Consider the following 18,436-nt stretch of genomic DNA (forward strand, 5'->3'; position numbering starts at 1 on the left):
TTTTAGTCAATGAATCGAATACAGATTCATACAACTTGTGGTTCAGACAAGGTACTTCAGTGCTTCTTTGATGCACTAATACTGCTTGACCAGTAGATGGCGCAATACACCAGGAGCTCTCAAGGTGGAAAACAGCCACAGCACATTGCTTTGTGCTTTTGAATTCTTCCTCATGTTGATTGCGGTTATTTTTCATTAACCCATATTACTCTAAATCATGATCTCGGAAACACTGCTGCAATATGCACAGGACTAATGTACAATAGTCACATATATGTAGGTTTACAATTAATCGTTGTAGTAATAATAGCACTAATAAACGAGAAGTAACGACTGCATTTTTAAGATGATGATTGAACAGTGAATTCATATAGGGGTCAGACTCCTTTTCCGTTCAAGGTAAATATGTTCAAAATTTTCAAACGTTTCCTTTTTGTATCGTGCTATACCACTGCTAAACGTTTTTAAAACATTGTGTTTTTTTTTGTTTTTGTTTAGTTTTTTTTTTGTATGAGAGCAGAACAGAACACAAGGCATATTGAGGGCCGTGGGGCCAAGCGTACAACATCCCAGTAAGGAAACATCAGCCAGCTTTGTAGAACATCTACCCTGATGTACAAATCTAAAAACATTACAAATTGATAGTAAAGGACAAATCTTTTCTTTGCCCATATGATAAAATATGTTGGACTACACTAGATGACTACTGCTCTTGATACATTATGTACAGAAATTGCTTGTTGAAATAAATCTGCGACACCATTTAAAGAAATCTGCCACCTTTGGGGCACATTCGTGTCTTTTTGCTTTAGTATAAACAAGAAATGGTATAAATAGCCTCATGGTGCTCATGATATATGAGGTATGAAGGGATGAAAAATGTTAGGGTGTGCAATAAGATTTAAACATTTTACATACAAATTTAAATGTGTACAGTTGTTCTCAACTATTTTCAGCAAGTCAGTATTTTGTACCTTTTCCTGTTTTATTTCTCCACCGTACATTCTTTCTGTATGTATAAATGCTATTCCCTCACTTACTAATCTCGCTCTGAGAATCTGTTAAACTTCATTCAGGCACAGAATTGTAAGTGAAGTGCTTCCTCGTCTACCTCTTTTCAACTTAGCACCCTTTTGAGCCCATAGTCTCTGGAGTTTTATCCTCTTATCTCATGTTATGCCCATATTTCTGTTGTTTAAGTATCTTAAACAGAGGAAATCTAACACGGGGAGGCGCTCATACGCATATGCGCATGGTAGCGAGGGGGCGGGACTGCATATGGGGGCGTGGCCATTGGGAGGGACTGAGGGGCGTGGCCGCCGGAATGAGATGAGTGGATGGTGTGAGGATAGGAAGAGGATGAGGAGGAGGAAGCAGGTGGGAGGTGATAGCTGGCCCCGGAGGAGGGGCCCGAGGAAGTGGGTGGATTGGAGGGCCTGCTGCTTTTGGGGGGAGGAGGCAGTGGGGTCTGGTTGAGCTGAATGGAGATGTCGCTGGACACCTCGGAGCCGCTGCGTCCACGCTGAGGAGGAGGCCACGAGTCGGGGTGCAGGTACTGGCCGCTGTAGTCACTGCATTCAGACAGGCGAGGGCGATACAGCGCAGGGTGGGGCCGATACATCTCTTCTTCGGCGTAACGTTTCATGAAGAGATAGACAGACATGACACCAGCACCCTGGCAAAACAAAACTAGTCAATCACCAATATTATTCATTTTAAATTCAAATTCAAGTGTCTTTTTTTTTGGAATAGCACAGATAAAATGTAAAAACAGATAAAACAGGAACCCTAATGATCCTACAACCCAACAGGTATCACTGCAAATAGATGTTCTGAGAAATCGCACCTTTCTCTGTGACAGTCCTATGCAAAAATATCCAAAAAGTGTCAGGGGTTGAGCTTTTTTTTAGCCGAAAACTAGCCAATTAAAAATGCTCTCTGCCCGAGGGGTCAAGTTTGGCTGGTTAGCATGACCCAGTTAGCTGTAACTACACCATCTGGGGGGCAAAAAGCATACTTTTGGATTGAGAGACATTCAAAAGTAATGTATTCATGTAGTTTGATTGAATAAACTATCATATTATAATGTTATGAAAGAACTCTATTTCAAATAAATGCAGTTCTTTTGCACTTTCTGTTCATCAAAGAATCCTAAAAAAATGTATCACAGTGTATCAAGCCAAAATGTAATCACAAGTTGACATTTGTGACTCTGGACCACAAAACCAGTCTTAAGTTGCTCGGGTATATTTTTAGCAATAGCCAAAAAAACATTATATGGGTCAAAATGATCAATTTTTCTTTTATGCCAAAAATCATTAGGATATTAAGTAAAGATCATGTTCCATGAATATATTTTGTAAATTTCTTACCGTAAATATATCAAAACTTAATTTTTGATTAGTAATATGCATTGCTAAGAACTTCATTTGGACAACTTTAATGGCGATTTTCTCAGTATTTTGATTTTTTTGCACCCTCAGATTCCAGATTTTCAAAGTTTTTCATAAAATTCCAGATTTAGTTGTATCTCAGCCAAATAATGTCCTATCCTAACAAACCATACATCAATGGAAAGCTTATTTATTCAGCTTTCAGATGATGTATAAATCTTAATTTAAAAAAATCGACCCTTATGACTGGTTTTGTGGTCCAGGGTCACATTTGTAGATAGCACTCTTAAAAAGAGTTGAAGCTGATTGTGATCATGTTATAAAATTTCAAAGAGAATTGCTGTCCTTAATATTGTTATTGTTGTAGTCGTTTTGTAAAAGCAATAAGGCATTTGAGGCCGTGTTATTTTGTGAATATAGTCAACTTACTTCTTAATTCTGTAATAATTTGTTTCTGATTTCTCTTTTCATAAAAGAACTGAAAAAATAAATAATGGTAAAAATTATAGATTTGGGATCAGTACTTTTAATTTAGGTGTTAATACTTTTACTCAGAAAGGATGCATTAAATGTATCAAACGTGACACTATAGACTTTTACAATGTTTTCATCACTGATAGTAATAATAATAAGCTTCAATTTAGCATATTAGAATGATTTCTGAAGGATCATGCAACACTGAAGACTTCAAAATGTTCAAAATCAGCTTTATCATCATAGGAATTAATTATATTTAATATATTAATCCTAAAATTTTATTTCCAGGCTTAAATTAGATTAAGATTTTTTTTTTAATGTATGATCTCAGACTTTTTGACCCCACTGTATATGCATATATATATATATATATATATATATATATATAATAAGAATTTAAGTTGAGGTTGTTGCAGACATTAGATGTTGGCATTTACAAATTGCTGCACTGAACTTAGTGAATTAGCATATATGCAGCATAACGGAAATGTGTAGCCTTCACCCCAGCAAAAGCTAGGCTAAAATGAATGCATACTGATGAGGGCAGACCTATTGGTGTAGCAGTGAAACACAGCTGCATATTAATGAACTGAGCTGTGTGATAAGAGTACACACGCAGTCAGCTCAAGTGTTAACAGTCGCTTGTCTCTGTGACTGACCTCTTTGAGCAGGAAGGAGCTGGCAGCAAAGGCAAACGACCAGCCGTAATGGTAGTGAAAGAACTGCTCCGGCTCCCGAGGCCTGTTCATCACTTCATCATTTATACTGGAGATATACAGCACCAGACCGACCACTAAACTCAAACCTGAGAGAGAATAAAAGGAGGAAAAGGCAGTAAATCACAGCAGAAAATGGGTAAATCATGATAAATAAATAAATAAATAATAAAAGAGTACATTGGAAACAACCTGTAAAATTGCTGGCTTACAAAAAACTGCTTGTAAATTTCTTGTTATTCTATATTATTACCAAATGTTGGATTCAATCTTTTTGTCAACTTGTTTTCTGTTAATTAGCATAGGTTTTGTGTTTCTTTTTGGAACTGGTTGATCATAGACCTCATTGATCTGAGCTTATGCACCTCAGTTTATGAGTGAATATTACCAAAATTAATTCAATCAATCAGCTCCAAAAAGAAATACAAAACCTGTGCCAATTGAAAGAAAACAAGTTGACAAAAAGACTGAATCCAATATTTAGCAATAATCAAGCATAATATGAGATTTACAAGTAATTTTTAAATGAACTCCTAGCCTGACCTAGCCAAAAGACTAGCCTGACCAGGTTCTGGTTTGCAGATGGTTTAAACTGGTCTTAGCTCAAGATGGTCTCCCAGCCTGACCAAGCTTCTGTTTAAGCTGGACTCCTAGCCTGACCAACTGAAAAGTCCCCTAAAACCCTTTAAAACCAGTCAGAAGACCAGCCTGACCAGGCTCTGGTTTGCTGGTCTAAAATGGTTTAAGCTGGTCATTAATGGTTGTAATGTCTTTAAGCTTGTTTATGATGGTTTCTTCTTCTTTTTTTTTTTAAAGTTGTGTTTAGCTGGACTTCTAGCCTGATCAGCTGAACATTGCCGTAAACCCCTGTAAAGCCTGGTTTATGCTGGTTTGGGGAGGTTTTTTATTTCTTTATAAGTTGTTATAAAGGTGTGCATAGGTTTTGTGTTTCTTTTTTGGAACTGGTTGATCATAGACCTCATTGATCTTAGCTTATGCACCTCAGTTTATGAGTGAATATTACCAAAATTAATCCAATCAATCAGCTCCAAAAAGAAATACAAAACCTGTGCCAATTGAAAGAAAACAAGTTGACAAAAAGACTGAATCCAATATTTAGCAATAATCAAGCATAATATGAGATTTACAAGTAATTTTTAAATGAACTCCTAGCCTGACCTAGCCAAAAGACTAGCCTGACCAGGTTCTGGTTTGCAGATGGTTTAAACTGGTCTTAGCTCAAGATGGTCTCCCAGCCTGACCAAGCTTCTGTTTAAGCTGGACTCCTAGCCTGACCAACTGAAAAGTCCCCTAAAACCCTTTAAAACCAGTCAGAAGACCAGCCTGACCAGGCTCTGGTTTGCTGGTCTAAAATGGTTTAAGCTGGTCATTAATGGTTGTAATGTCTTTAAGCTTGTTTATGATGGTTTCTTCTTCTTTTTTTTTTTAAAGTTGTGTTTAGCTGGACTTCTAGCCTGATCAGCTGAACATTGCCGTAAACCCCTGTAAAGCCTGGTTTATGCTGGTTTGGGGAGGTTTTTTATTTCTTTATAAGTTGTTATAAAGGTGTTATACGGTATTATAAAGGTGTACTAATGTGTTGTTGGTGCATTATTTTGTGGTTTCTAGGGTGTTATGGGTGATAACTGTGCTGTTGTTACAGCATTCTGTGTGGCTGCTTACTGGTTTACTGAGAGCAAAGTCTTTTGAAAATAACTTTGGTACCAGCAATGTGTCACAGCTGGGTGGCTGTAGTAAAGAGTGCAGTGCACAATGACAAATATACAAATAAATAGTCTATAATGATAAATCCACACAGGTAGAATGTAGGAGAACACTAGGAATAAACAACCTCACTAGCATAACCAAGATCGGACAAGCAACTAGGGAAACTCAGGGCTTAAATACACACAAGGAAAGTAATCGAAGACAACTGAAACAGGAGTGGGACTAATTAGAAACCAAGGAGACTAACTAGGGCGAAACAAGACAGAACACAGAAACTCAACCAAAAATAGGACATAATCCTGACACGATGCAATATTGCCTTTATTTTTACTCAGAAAATGCTTGAATAGAAGTTGCCGTATGTTGTGTATGGTTGCCAGGGCATTGTTATGTGGTTTCTTAATGTGCTTCCACTTTTTTCCTCAACAAGCGGCATCATTTGAGATATCACCTTCACATTAGTAAAGGGAGAAACTATTACAGTATATACTCACAAAGGGGCCTAAAAGCATTTAATGAAAATGACAAATGAAAGCAACAAATATGCCTTGTAAACATTTAGATAAAAGTGCAGTTGATGCCACAGTGTTTTCCTATCACGCTACTGAACAGTCAACATTTTTTTCTTCTGAAAGCTCGGTGCGGAGAGGGAACGATAAAGCAGCACACCAACCCGCAACCTGTCATATACCAGAAGGCATTAACATTTATAGCGTGCTCAAATGCTGCTGTGTTATGTCGGAGAAAGCTCTGCTGCGGTAATTTTGGAGTGCAGGAGGGGAAAAAAAGAGAGAGGGAGACAGCGGTAAGGAAAAGCCTCTGGCGTAATCAAACACATTAATCGCAGTCTGTCACTGCCAGCTGTCTATGCTGCGAATACCAACAAGGAATGTGCTTACATATTTCCTTTTCGCATTAGAAATGCAAGACATTGTCACGACAGCTGTGTCACTTTAGGGTATATATTCCGAAACAACCAAGCACAAATAGAATACAAAAAGACTGGATCTACCTGCTTCTATACCATAGTAAACTAATGTATACTACAGTTTAGAACATCACAGTGCGTTTTTGTTTTTTGCAGTGTTGTGCATGTCTGTGTTCAGCACTATGCAACAGCGCTGTTGTGGTGTCTTGTGCTTTATTAATAATTCTGTAATACAAAATGCTGAGCTAAATGTAACATTAGCACCTGATGCAGCACTACACGGCACAGCGCTGGACGGCTGCCGGTGCTGCCACAGGAATCTGCAGTCGTACTACTGAATCCATTATTATTAAACTGCAGTAGTGCATGCATTAAAGCCACATCGGCTGCAATGCATGAGACATGTTGACCCGGCTCTGTGCAAACAATTGAGGGGCTTTGCTGACTCCTTGCTTTTGCCTCTTTGTTCATTTCCTGACATCTAATGAAGATGTTGAGGCAAATTCGATTTTAACAGCCACTCAACGATTTACTGTTTACTGATCGTTTTGATTGGAGTGTAAATGGTGTCACGTAGAAGTGCAAATAAAGTGCTGCAATTAAGCAATAAGTTCTGCGAGACTATGCTGTAGCTGTACTGTGAATATAACAAAGTTGCTGAGTTGAAATTCTCATATCATGTGAGAAGAAAGAAGCAATGAGTTATATGAGATAAATTAAATTAGCAAAGACATGTGGCAAATAAGTTACCTGGGACAATGATCAATTATATAATTTGATCACAAATGCAGTATAATATATATTTCGAAATGTAATTTATTCCTGTGATGGCAAAGCTGAATTTTAAGCAGCTATTAATTCAGTCTTCAGTGTCACATGATCCTTCAGAAATCATCTGAATATGCTGATTTTGTGCCCAAAGAAACAAATATTTTGATTATTATGAAAGTTGAAAACATTTATGCTTAATATTTTTGTGGAAACTGTGATACATTTTTTCCCCCCAGGATTCTTTGATGAACAAAGTTTAGCATTTATTTGAAATAGAATTCTTTTGTAACATTATAAATGCTTTTACTGTCACTAGACCAATACAATATATCCTTGCTGAATAAAAGTATTAATTTCTTTCAAAAAAAATTTTTTTCTATGTCCAAGTGGTTCTCAACTAGGGTGCTGGGCCACCAGGGGGCCTCAGCTTGATTTCTTACAATTATTACAAATAAATTAAATTAATAAAAAAAATATATATATATTATATATAAATATTAAATATTATGTATATTAATTATTATTATTATTATTATATTATGTATATATTATAATAATAAATAAAATGCTAGAAACTGCCAAAAACTGACATCATATTTCTTTTTTTTCCAATTAAGTTGTTAATATAATTCTTAGAACATCTGTAATCAAAATTAATCATATTTCATTATTTAAATCTACTGACACTCCTCATTTCTGTAAATAAAAATAGCTTAAAAAATAAGAATTTAAATACCTTCTTTATGATTGATTGATTGACTGACTGACTGACTTTATAAACCAGTTCATCCGCAGACATACCAGAGGAATTATCTTAGAGAGTCAAAAAGGTTGAGAAGCACTGCTGCATCCTGTATGGAGTTGATCTGAGTTTAAACTTTTTATTATTTGAGAAGAGATGAGTGATATGAGAGACATGTAACAAGCACAGCTATGTAGGAAACTGGGAGCCTGGGACAACGATCAGTTACACAGATTAGTGAAAATGATACAAAAAAAATATATGACTGAATTCAGCATTCCGCAATCAAAATGAAATATTCCAGAGTGCTGTTTAAAAACACATCCTGTTCCAGCATTCTAGAACTGTTCAAACACAAGCTTGCTAACCCTTCATGGGAAATCTGTTCCTGCAGGCTGATTTGTACAGCTATCAGCAGGAAACTGATACAATCAACTGATATAGTTCTGCCACATAGCTGTCTTCAAGCCACGTTGAGTATTGTGAAATTCACATCTCTCCAGCACAGTCTGAATGAACTTGTACACCTTGAGAAAATTGAATTATTATTTTGGTATCAATCCAGACCTACATATATCTGTTACGTATTTAGTCTAATGCTTAAAGATTTATTTCAAAACACTAATGCACACCATATCTGTTTTAAGACATATACTTTGCATACAAATTAGTCAAATCTAAACACACTTTGACATTCTTGGCAATCTGTTTCTATTAGCCGAATGCAAATGACAGCTGTTAGGCAGAGCTCTGTCGACTGGATCAGAGAGACCGCTCTTATTAATTACTGTTTGTGAGTATTTAATGGATATTGTGTACCACACATTACCATAGATGGATATTGGGAACACCATTCATTAAATATGCAAACCTCTCAATAGGATTCTCAGCCTGATTTCGAATGGAGTTGTGGAGAATTACCAGGCTCACCACTGAAACTGGATATCAACAAATAGTATCTAATCTAGAGTATGTAAATAGATACACAACTATGGGCCAGAAAAGTGAGAACATCATGAGAAACATGATGATGAGAATCAAGAACTGATTTAGCAGATATTTATACATTACATGTCCATATAACAAAGTACATACAACTTACCTGATAAGATGAAGAAGATTCCAGAGATGAAGGCCAGGATGGTGCGCTGGGGACGGATGTGGCCGATGTTGCTTATGACAAAGGCCGTGAAGACAAAGAGGAGTGAGACCATAGGGAAGGGGGTGGCCGTCCTGACCATTTCTAACAGAGACAGAAAAAAATTCCTTGAGAATGAAATTATGAAATTTTAGTCCCTCAAAGTCATTGAGTCAAGTGTGACATGCTTCATCTGAAACTATTTATAACCTTTTTGTGTTTTTGTAGTATTGATAAATAATTGTACAATAATAATTGTATTAAAAATAACTGTCAAACTAAAAGGTGATTAAAAACGCTTAAAGGGGCCTCCGGCACTTAGCTGCTGATACAGGGTCATATGATGCTGCTAAAAAGAACATTATTTTGTGTATTTGGTGTAATGAAATGTGTTTATGCGGTTTAAAGTAAAAAAAACACATTATTTTCCACATACTGTACATTATTGTTTCTCCTCTATGCCCCGCCTTTTTGAAATGCGTCGATTTTTACAAAGCTCATTGGTCTGAAAAAGCGAGGTGTGCTGTGATTGGCCAGCTATCCAATGCGTTGTGATTGGCCGAATACCTCAAGCGTGAGACGGAAATGTTACGCCCCTCACATACTGTTGATGCCGTGTCCCGGCCGGAGTGACAAGACAAAAGCATTAAAACTCATTACAAACCAGGCATTTGTTGCATCCAGTGAGGACATAATTACTGATTATAATGACTTATACTGTCTTTTTACGCGTTGCGTTGCATTGCATCACGCCGCGTAAACATAAAACTCTGTCTGCATTTGTGATCAGAGAAATGACAAACAACAAGTGCTACTCTACTGCCCAAAACTCGCGTTTGAATCATCAGTGGCAAATCCTTTAAATGAAAACGTACTTGCGTGAATCAGAACTGCCGGCATTTTAGTCTAACGTTACTCTCCCAGGATCAGTAAACAGTCCTCCATTTTAAAAAATAAAGCAAATTATGAGCTACAGTACCTAAAATACAGCTTAATATTATATATTCATACATTTAATTATTAATAATATAATATAATATACAGTATTTTATGATTATTATAAATATAGTTTTTATGGTGTCATATTATATTGAAAAACTTTAAACTGTACATATAAAAATTGTCACAAAAAAGACTATTTAAAAAAATAAAATGTGATTACTAATGCTTAAAAATTAAAGCACATCACCAGTTAGAACACCTCAAATATGCACATAGCGCATAAAAATAAATAATAGATACTTTTAGATTAAATTATGATAATATAATATAATATAATATAATAAATGGTCATTGTCCATGTACGTTTTTTTTTAATCAGAATGAATATTCTCCTGTACAGCACTTAACAAACTATATTGTATTTAACATCTTGTACTTACACCATTGTTTTTCCATCTGTATTAATACACAATAAAGTGCATAAATTTTTCTTACTAAGTATATTGGCTGTGTTCTCAGTAGTGATCTCTATTTCTGGCTCGGTGAAGTAGTCAGACGCCACACATCTCCCCTTCTCTGGCCCTGAGATAGAAAGAGAGACAGAGAGAGAGAGACAGGGACACAAAGAGAGACAGAGAGCGTGTAGAGGCAGAGCGGGACAGAGATTGACAGTGACAGTAGGGGAGACAGGGACGAACAGAAAGAAACACAGCAATGATTTTGGTTCAAACACTGAGAAGAGAGGTGAGAAAACTCACATGCATTACACGTATACACTGTACCTCAGAAGCATCATACATTTTTATTTTATTTTTTTGCACCAGTGGCTGTCCTTATATGCATGTAAGTTTTTTTTTCCCTTGCTGATGCTAAGGAACACCCAAATATAAGGCCCCCTTCCTAAAATATAAAAGCTATAATAATTTGTATGTATGCATTTTGTGTGGAAAATGTTGATATCAAGACAATTAAATTAAATAATTGACAAATTATTAGAAATATTTGTTAAAATATTATCTGGAAAATATTTATTTTCATTAAGTTTACAGTATATATGTATAGAGCCTCTAAAGGGACATGGTAATGGTAAAAAAAAGAAAGAAAGAATGAAAAAAAAATGAAATGGGAGGAAAAATTATATTTCAATGCTTTTGCATTCGCTCGCAAAACTTGCATGTTTTTGTATATATGGAAATCCAGAATATAATTCAACGACTGAATATTCTCCTTTCCAACACTTTACAAAATTTTGTATTTTAACATTGGTACTCACACATTAATTTTTTACAGCATAAAAAAACTCACAAAACATTTGCATTACTCCAAGAAACTTTGCATTAGCTCGCAAAACATTTGTGATGGAAATAATATGAGATATTTCAGTGCATTTGCAAGATAACGCAATGTTTGTTGGGGGAATGCAAACGTTTTGCGAGAGACTGCAAATGGTTTGCAAGTGAATGCAAAATTTCTCAGGGGAACAATATTTTTTTGCGAGAAAACGCAAATGTTTTGAAAGTGAACGCAAAGTTTTTTGGGGGAATGCAAAAGTTTTCGGAGAGAATGCAAAAGTTTTGCAGGAGAACGCAAAGGTTTTGCCAATACTTTTGCGAGAGAATATAAAAGCATTGAAATATAATTTTTCTTTCCATTTCCTATTTTTTTCCCCATCATGTCCCTTTAGGAGCTCCGTATATCTGAGATAAACACTTTAAAATTTTTCACAAAACTATATGGATATGAGTTTCTTCTTATTGCTAAAAACGGTCAAAAGGTTCAAATAAGCATTTGATGACTTTTGATCCATCTTTAGTAGGAAAAAATAAAATACAATCAAATATAGTAAGTGTGAACATAAATTCATAATTATGTTACACATATTTCAGTCTTTCTAAATATTTCAATCATATTTAAAATCTTAAATTTTGACAGTGAAATTTTTGTAAATTGTTTCTCAGAAAATTTTTCTCTATCCTAGCAGCCCGTCCTTCATGCCTCTCATTTTGAAAACCCTTGTTTTAGACAAAATATTTTAATCTACAATCATTTTAATTATTTTAACTTTATACAATTTAATTTTCAAAGATACTTTTAAGATCAAAAATGAATGAGCATGACACTTCTGCATAACGAACATGAAAGCAGGGCACATTAGACCTCCCATTCGGCACACGCATATAAAAAAAATAGATCCTCAATAGACATAAATCATATGCTGTCCAGAGTGTATGAAAAGTGTGCAAACTATACACATAACACACCTAATGGGCGAAGAGTTTTCCTGTAGTGATTTGTCAAACTCCCACATACAGACAATCTAAATACCAGGACTGGTTAAGCTAGAAACAAGGTGACATCATCTTCACACTTCTCTTAGTCAGCCATTCGCAGCCAACTGGTGTGGTATCGTTTCAGTCCACCTCAGCACTTCCTGTCAGTGTCATGAAAACAAACCAGCATGCAATGCAAAGCAACATAAAAATGCAATTTGCATAAGCAAATCGAAAATGCATGTTTCAATGCATCTTTTATTAGCCTAGGAATTTTATGTGGTTACTGATTTGGCATCTCACAGTGGTTTGCCCACACAGCCTCACTAGTTCCTGTTTCAATGTCTGGCACGATTTAGGAGGCTGATGCAATAGGATGCCACACCAGTGCTGTGCAGGGACACTGAAGACCAGCTGCATAACACAGCAGGACACCCCGCAAATAATCCGCGACTTAACCAAGACACTGTCATCTGATGATACACCGATGCACAGGGATTCAACTGTGGATTTGCATGCAACACCTGATGCAGGAGGCGAAGTTGAGATGAAGTGATGCAAAACAGCATGATACCACAATCAATTGCTATTTGATTTTTAATCAGGCATCTGTCTCAGCAACATACTTGTCAGGTGATACAAGATGATGCAGCTGTAAGGGCACCTACCAGCTACAAAACAGACCCTCCAGAGTCCAGAATGTAGAGCCATCTTCACCTCTGTGGTCTGGTTCTGCTGCAGGACAATGCCTTCTTCCATTAGCAGCCAGTAGTCCGTCGACACAGCCACACCCACCAGGAGTAACCCACACGCCCCAAACACAGACGACAGGAGCGTCAGCGCCCTGGTGCTAAATGAACTCATCTAGAAAGATGGGAGAGAAGAACATCCGTAAATAAATATTTAAAAATATAACATGTATATAACGTTTAATATACAATGGATGGTTGCATTGAAAGGGTGCTCTGGGTTGTTGGTAACTGGCCCTAGTCAAATGATACCATGTTCAGTGTTGTTAATAAGTATGGGTTCAGTAAGTTTGTTTGTTTGTTTATTTTGAAAGAAAAAAAAAATTTTTTCAGCGTGGAGGCATTAACTCGATCAAAAGTGACAGTAAAAAATTATAAAAATAAATATCACAGTTTCTACAAATAAAAATTAAGCATCACAACTGTTTTCAACATTGATAATAATAAGAAATTTTATTGAGCAGCAAATCAGCATATTCAAATGTTTTCTGAATGATCATGTCACTTTGAAGACTGAGTAATTTCTGCTGAAAATTCAGCTTTACCATCATGGGAATAAATTACATTTTAAAATATATTCAAATAGTTTTTTTAAATTATAATAATATTTCAGAATATTACTGTTTTTACTGTATTTTTGATCAAATGAATGCAGCCTTGGTCAGCATAAGAGACATTTCTTTCTATAAACATTAAAAAAAAAAAAAATTTAAAAAAATTCTTACCAGTCCCAAATGTTTGAATTATAGTGTATGTCCTGGGTGAAAAACATAGAACGTATCATATAAAGAAACAAATAAACAAGACCTAAAATGAATGTTAAAATAGCACATGACCTTACATATTGGCAGTCACATCCTGTAATATGTGTGTTCCCAAAGAATCAAACCAATGGTTGGTGTTTCAACTGAGAATTAAGCAGATAAATTGTATTTAATAATGTTGCTGCTTACCTTTTGTAGAGTCAAATAGTCTATAATAGTCTATAATTATTAAAAATAAATAAAAATAATTGGTAACACTTTACAATTAGGTTCCAATGTTAGTTAATGTATTAACTAACATGAACAAACAATGAACAATACATTTATTACGGCATTTATTAATCTTTGTTAATGTTAGTTCATGAAAATACAGTCGTTCATTGTTAGTTCATGTTAATTCACAGTGCATTAACTAATGTTAACAAGCACAACTGTTGATTTTAATAATGCCTTAGTAAATGTTGAAATTAACACTAACTAAGATTAATAAACACGGTGGAAGTATTGTTCATGCTTAGTTCATGTTAAAGGGGTCATATGATGCGATTTCAATTTTTCCTTTCTCTTTGGAGTGTTACAAGCTCTTGGTGCATAAAGAAGATCTGTAAAATGCAGACAGAGTTTTATGTTTACGCGGCGCGATGCAATGCATAGAGGCGGGGCATAGAGGCGAAAAAATAATGTACAGTATGTGGAAAATAATGTGTTTTTTTTTTTACTTTAAACCGCATAAACACATTTCATTACACCAAATACACAAAATTATGTTCTTTTTAGCAGCATCATATGACCCCTTTAACTAAAGTAGTTAACTAATGTAAACTAATGAACCTTATTGTAAAGTGTTACCAAATAATTATGCTTAGGTTGAACCATTCATTAACTGTTCAGCAACTTATGTTTCTGCAGAAGAGTACCCATGACGATACAACCATTTGCCAATGATTCATTCTTACAGTACTTAATTTGTGCAACATTATGTGGAAAAACAGAAATTGTTTTACTGGGTTTTGTTTCAATATCAAACATTTGCCATTTGATATTTGAAACTCCTCTCCATCGACTACTGAACTAGTGTGTGACTCATCAACAGAACAAACAGATGAAGGACAAACAATGTCGTTTATACAGTGTATGACTAAAATGATTAAGGGCAAATGTGCACTGAGACAGATCTTCAGAATTACATGAGGGCTTAAAGACACTATGTATCATTAGTTATTTTATTTTTATGGCTTTGGCTTAAAAATATAGCATGGAATAGACAGGAAAGTACAGGGAGAGAGTGAGAATGGGATTGGGATACAAACTGGATTCAACACCCCATGTGAGCATGTGCTCTACCCACTGTGCCAATGTTGACTATTAATAAACTAGTCCCTAAATGAACTGCATTCTGACAAATAGGTGTATATCACAAGCTGAATTCATCCTTTAAGGTTAAAGGGCAAGGGTGAACCCAGGGTTGTGGTAAAAAAAACAGCCATAAAGCATCACAGCTGCCTACTGCACTAATGTATATCTGTTGAATAGATTGACACACCCAAGCTTGAAGGTTAACACTGAAAGAAAGAAAAATCGAGAAATTTAGAGAACGTGAACTGTATCAGAAAGCTTTTGCAGTGTAATAACTCCTGGATTGTTACACGTTTTGCTCTCACGAAACTCTCTGAAACACGAGTGAGGATTTGTCTGGCATGCCTCCAGATAAACCACAGTTCCCTTAATTCACTGAATGGCACCATATAGCTGGTGGATTAGAAGCCTGGAAAATTAACATTTTTTGGGAGGCTTGGTTTTTGGCAGGGAGAGAAGAACACAATAATGGGTTATTATTGGTGAAATCTTCTCTGGTTAGTGTTGGGAGCCCCAGAGTGTGCTTGATATGAATGAAGGATTCATACTGAATGGTGGTTTATGTGTGAGGGTTAAGATAATCTATAGAGCATTGACAGAGCAGAGCTGAGGAGAAAAGGGGTGCTTTGAAGAAGTTAAAGGTGAGGAAAAATGGCTTCGGGAAAGATAATATGGTGAATAATGAAAGTTCCTCTGAAGAAAGAATTAGCACTTGGGGTACCAGGATTGTAGTACAATTTATGAAGAAAACGTCAGTGATGCATCCAAAAAAAGAAAAAAAAATTCATCCATCATTCATCCAGTAAGCAAAAATAATTGTTTGATTGCTTTAAAAAATTAGTTGCTCAAACTACGGTATGATTCATTGTCCATAGAAAAACTAGGGTATTTCACATTTAAGCAATATTTAGAATATTTAAAATAAAAAGTTAATGAGTTCAAATAATTACATTTATAATTTAAATAATTATATTTAAATAATGTCATTTAAATAATTTAAAGTATAGATATATAAATTATATAAATTAAATTATTAAAAAATGTTGATTTTAATTTATTTATTAAAGTATAGTTAGAGAATTGTTCAAAATGAATGAAAAATTTAGAAACTTTTAAATAAAAATAATGTAAAATCAGATTAGAATTAATAATTAGACTTAATTTAAATATTTAAATAATTGAAATTAAACAGTTTAACAATTTAAATATATATATATATATATATATATTTTAAATAATACATTAAATCTATTTAGTCAAAACAGAGTTAAGGAATTGTTCAATCCCTAATGCCAAGTATGAACAAAATGATAACATTTGCACCTCTGTTTAAGTGTGCAAATAGTGTACCAGTAGCATATGGTCATACTAAACAGATAAAAAAAATACATGAATAAATCATAGTGGTCAATATAAGCATACTGCAGAAACAGCTGGTCATGTGATACGGCTATTGAAATGTAAATGTCCAGGTACCAAATGTAACCCTTTTTAAAAGGCATGAGGGGTGAAGTGAGTAGGAAGACACTCAATGAAAGGGAAAAAGATAAAAGAAAGCGAATCAAGGCTACAGGGTGGGAGAGAAAACAGTGAGGCAATTGGGAGCTGTCCATCACAGTGGTGCTGAAATCAGGCAAAGCACAAACCTGTGTTCCCTCACCAAAGCTCTTTAATTTTGATCAAGAAGGGTTTCTGGAGGTTTAGAGATTTGCGAAAATACAAAGTATGAACTATTTTATTTTTGGCCATAACATATATGTGTATAACAAAAATGCACTCTAGAAAATGTTGTCAAATATGACAGCTACTGTATAAAAACCTCAAAAACTTTTATGCCCACCCTAAAAGATTGTCATCCTAAAGGTACGTAAAGTAACTGTACAGTGCTGTAATCTGCACTGGGCTGAAAATATGGCAGTCCAGTAAAGACTTTAAGAACACAATAAAACTCTCTCAACACTATAACATAACATTGGCCGCTAATAGACGTACAGCAAAACAGAACAATATCCAGTCATCTTTTATATCTTCCAGGGGATTTGGGCAATATAGGTCTTACATCAGAGGATGTTCAATATATGCCAGACATGACCACATTTCCAAAGACAGCACTCGTGGTGTACTGGGGCTTCCACAGATGGTGTGTCCACTCGACTGGGGAGCAAGAGCCCAAGGGGAGTGTAGTTTTCTGTTGAGATGGCAATATGTTCCCCTGTCAGCAGGTTAGACCAACTAACATTCAAGTAGAGGAAAAGGAATGAGAGGGGGGAAAAGGACAGGGTCTGAGGAAAGACCTTGGCCCAAAATATCTCAGAGGACAGGCATGCACGCAGGCCTGCATGCATGTGAGAGCTCTCAATGACACACACACACACGCATTCACATATGCACATTCATGACAGCTCACTTCACATAGATGTAGAGCACCATTCATAAAGCTCAAACTGATATCTATTTCAGCAAAGCCACAAGAAGCCAGAAAACAATCATATGTGGCTTAAGGCAGAATCAAAAGTATAAAAATGTTGGCCATTCTACATGCCACTTTGTCCTCATATGCTCTCTCTCTCTCTTTCACACACACACACGCACACACACACACACACACACACACACACACACACACAACACTATCATAAAGAAGATTTTCCTTACACTCTTAAAAATAAAGGTTCCAAAAGGTTTTTTTAGAGCAATTTCATAGAAGAACCAGTTTAGTTCCCCAAAGAACCTTTCAGTAATCAGTTCTTAAAACAACCAATTTTTCTTAGTCTGAAGAACATTTTAAAAATCTAAAGCACCCTTTTCCACTATAAACCTTTTGTGGAATGAAAAGTTTTCATTGATGTTAAAGGTTCATGAAACCATCAATTCCAAAAAATAACTTTTTAAGAGTGTAGAGTTCTATTGTTTGTATATTGATATAATGATATTTCCTGTCCTCTACCTCAACCCTTACAGTAACATTTCTGCAGTTTTACTTTTTTTATTATTATTAAAACATTATTTAGCATATTAAGCCATTTTCCTCATAAGAACAGCTGGATGGACAACAAAGCAGGTGATTTCCGACTGTACTATCAAATTGTACTATCCTTGCATCCATTTGGTCCCCACAACAAAGGTAAACGTGACCCTCACAAACACAATTTTTTTCTCTATCATTATGAGGACTTTCTTATTTGTTTAAATATTTGTTTATTTGTACAGCTAATGCTATTTTCTATCACTTGCCCCTAAACACAACCTTCACAGAAACATTTCTACATACTTACACATCATTAGGACATTATTTCTCATATTTCTACAGCATGTAAGCTGGTCCCCACAATGTAGTTGATTTCAGGTTTTGCTATCCTTGTTGTAGGGACATTTGGTCCTCACGGTGACGGCAAATCCTGACCCACACACACAAACAGCGTGACAACCCCTTCTCAGATCCCTACAACCGCAGTACACTCT

General features: G+C 35.5%; 1 protein-coding gene across 1 annotated transcript in view; it reads right to left on the reverse strand.

Annotated features, from left to right (window-relative positions):
• Window positions 1–515: 515 nt before the first annotated feature.
• The window catches only part of LOC107656583 (voltage-dependent calcium channel gamma-7 subunit-like), an 18,553-nt gene continuing 632 nt past the window's right edge, over window positions 516–18,436 (reverse strand). The window contains exons 2-6 of the mRNA XM_016444474.1: window positions 12,774–12,969; window positions 10,331–10,417; window positions 8,858–8,998; window positions 3,530–3,675; window positions 516–1,675 (exon numbers count right to left, since the gene is read on the reverse strand). Of these exons, the coding sequence (XP_016299960.1) occupies window positions 1,220–1,675; window positions 3,530–3,675; window positions 8,858–8,998; window positions 10,331–10,417; window positions 12,774–12,969 (1,026 nt within the window). The 3' untranslated portion in view covers window positions 516–1,219. The remainder of the gene's footprint in view (window positions 1,676–3,529; window positions 3,676–8,857; window positions 8,999–10,330; window positions 10,418–12,773; window positions 12,970–18,436) is intronic.

The sequence above is a fragment of the Sinocyclocheilus anshuiensis genome, unplaced genomic scaffold, assembly GCF_001515605.1.
Source record: "Sinocyclocheilus anshuiensis isolate Anshui unplaced genomic scaffold, SAMN03320099.WGS_v1.1 scaffold1393, whole genome shotgun sequence".
NCBI lineage: Eukaryota > Metazoa > Chordata > Actinopteri > Cypriniformes > Cyprinidae > Sinocyclocheilus > Sinocyclocheilus anshuiensis.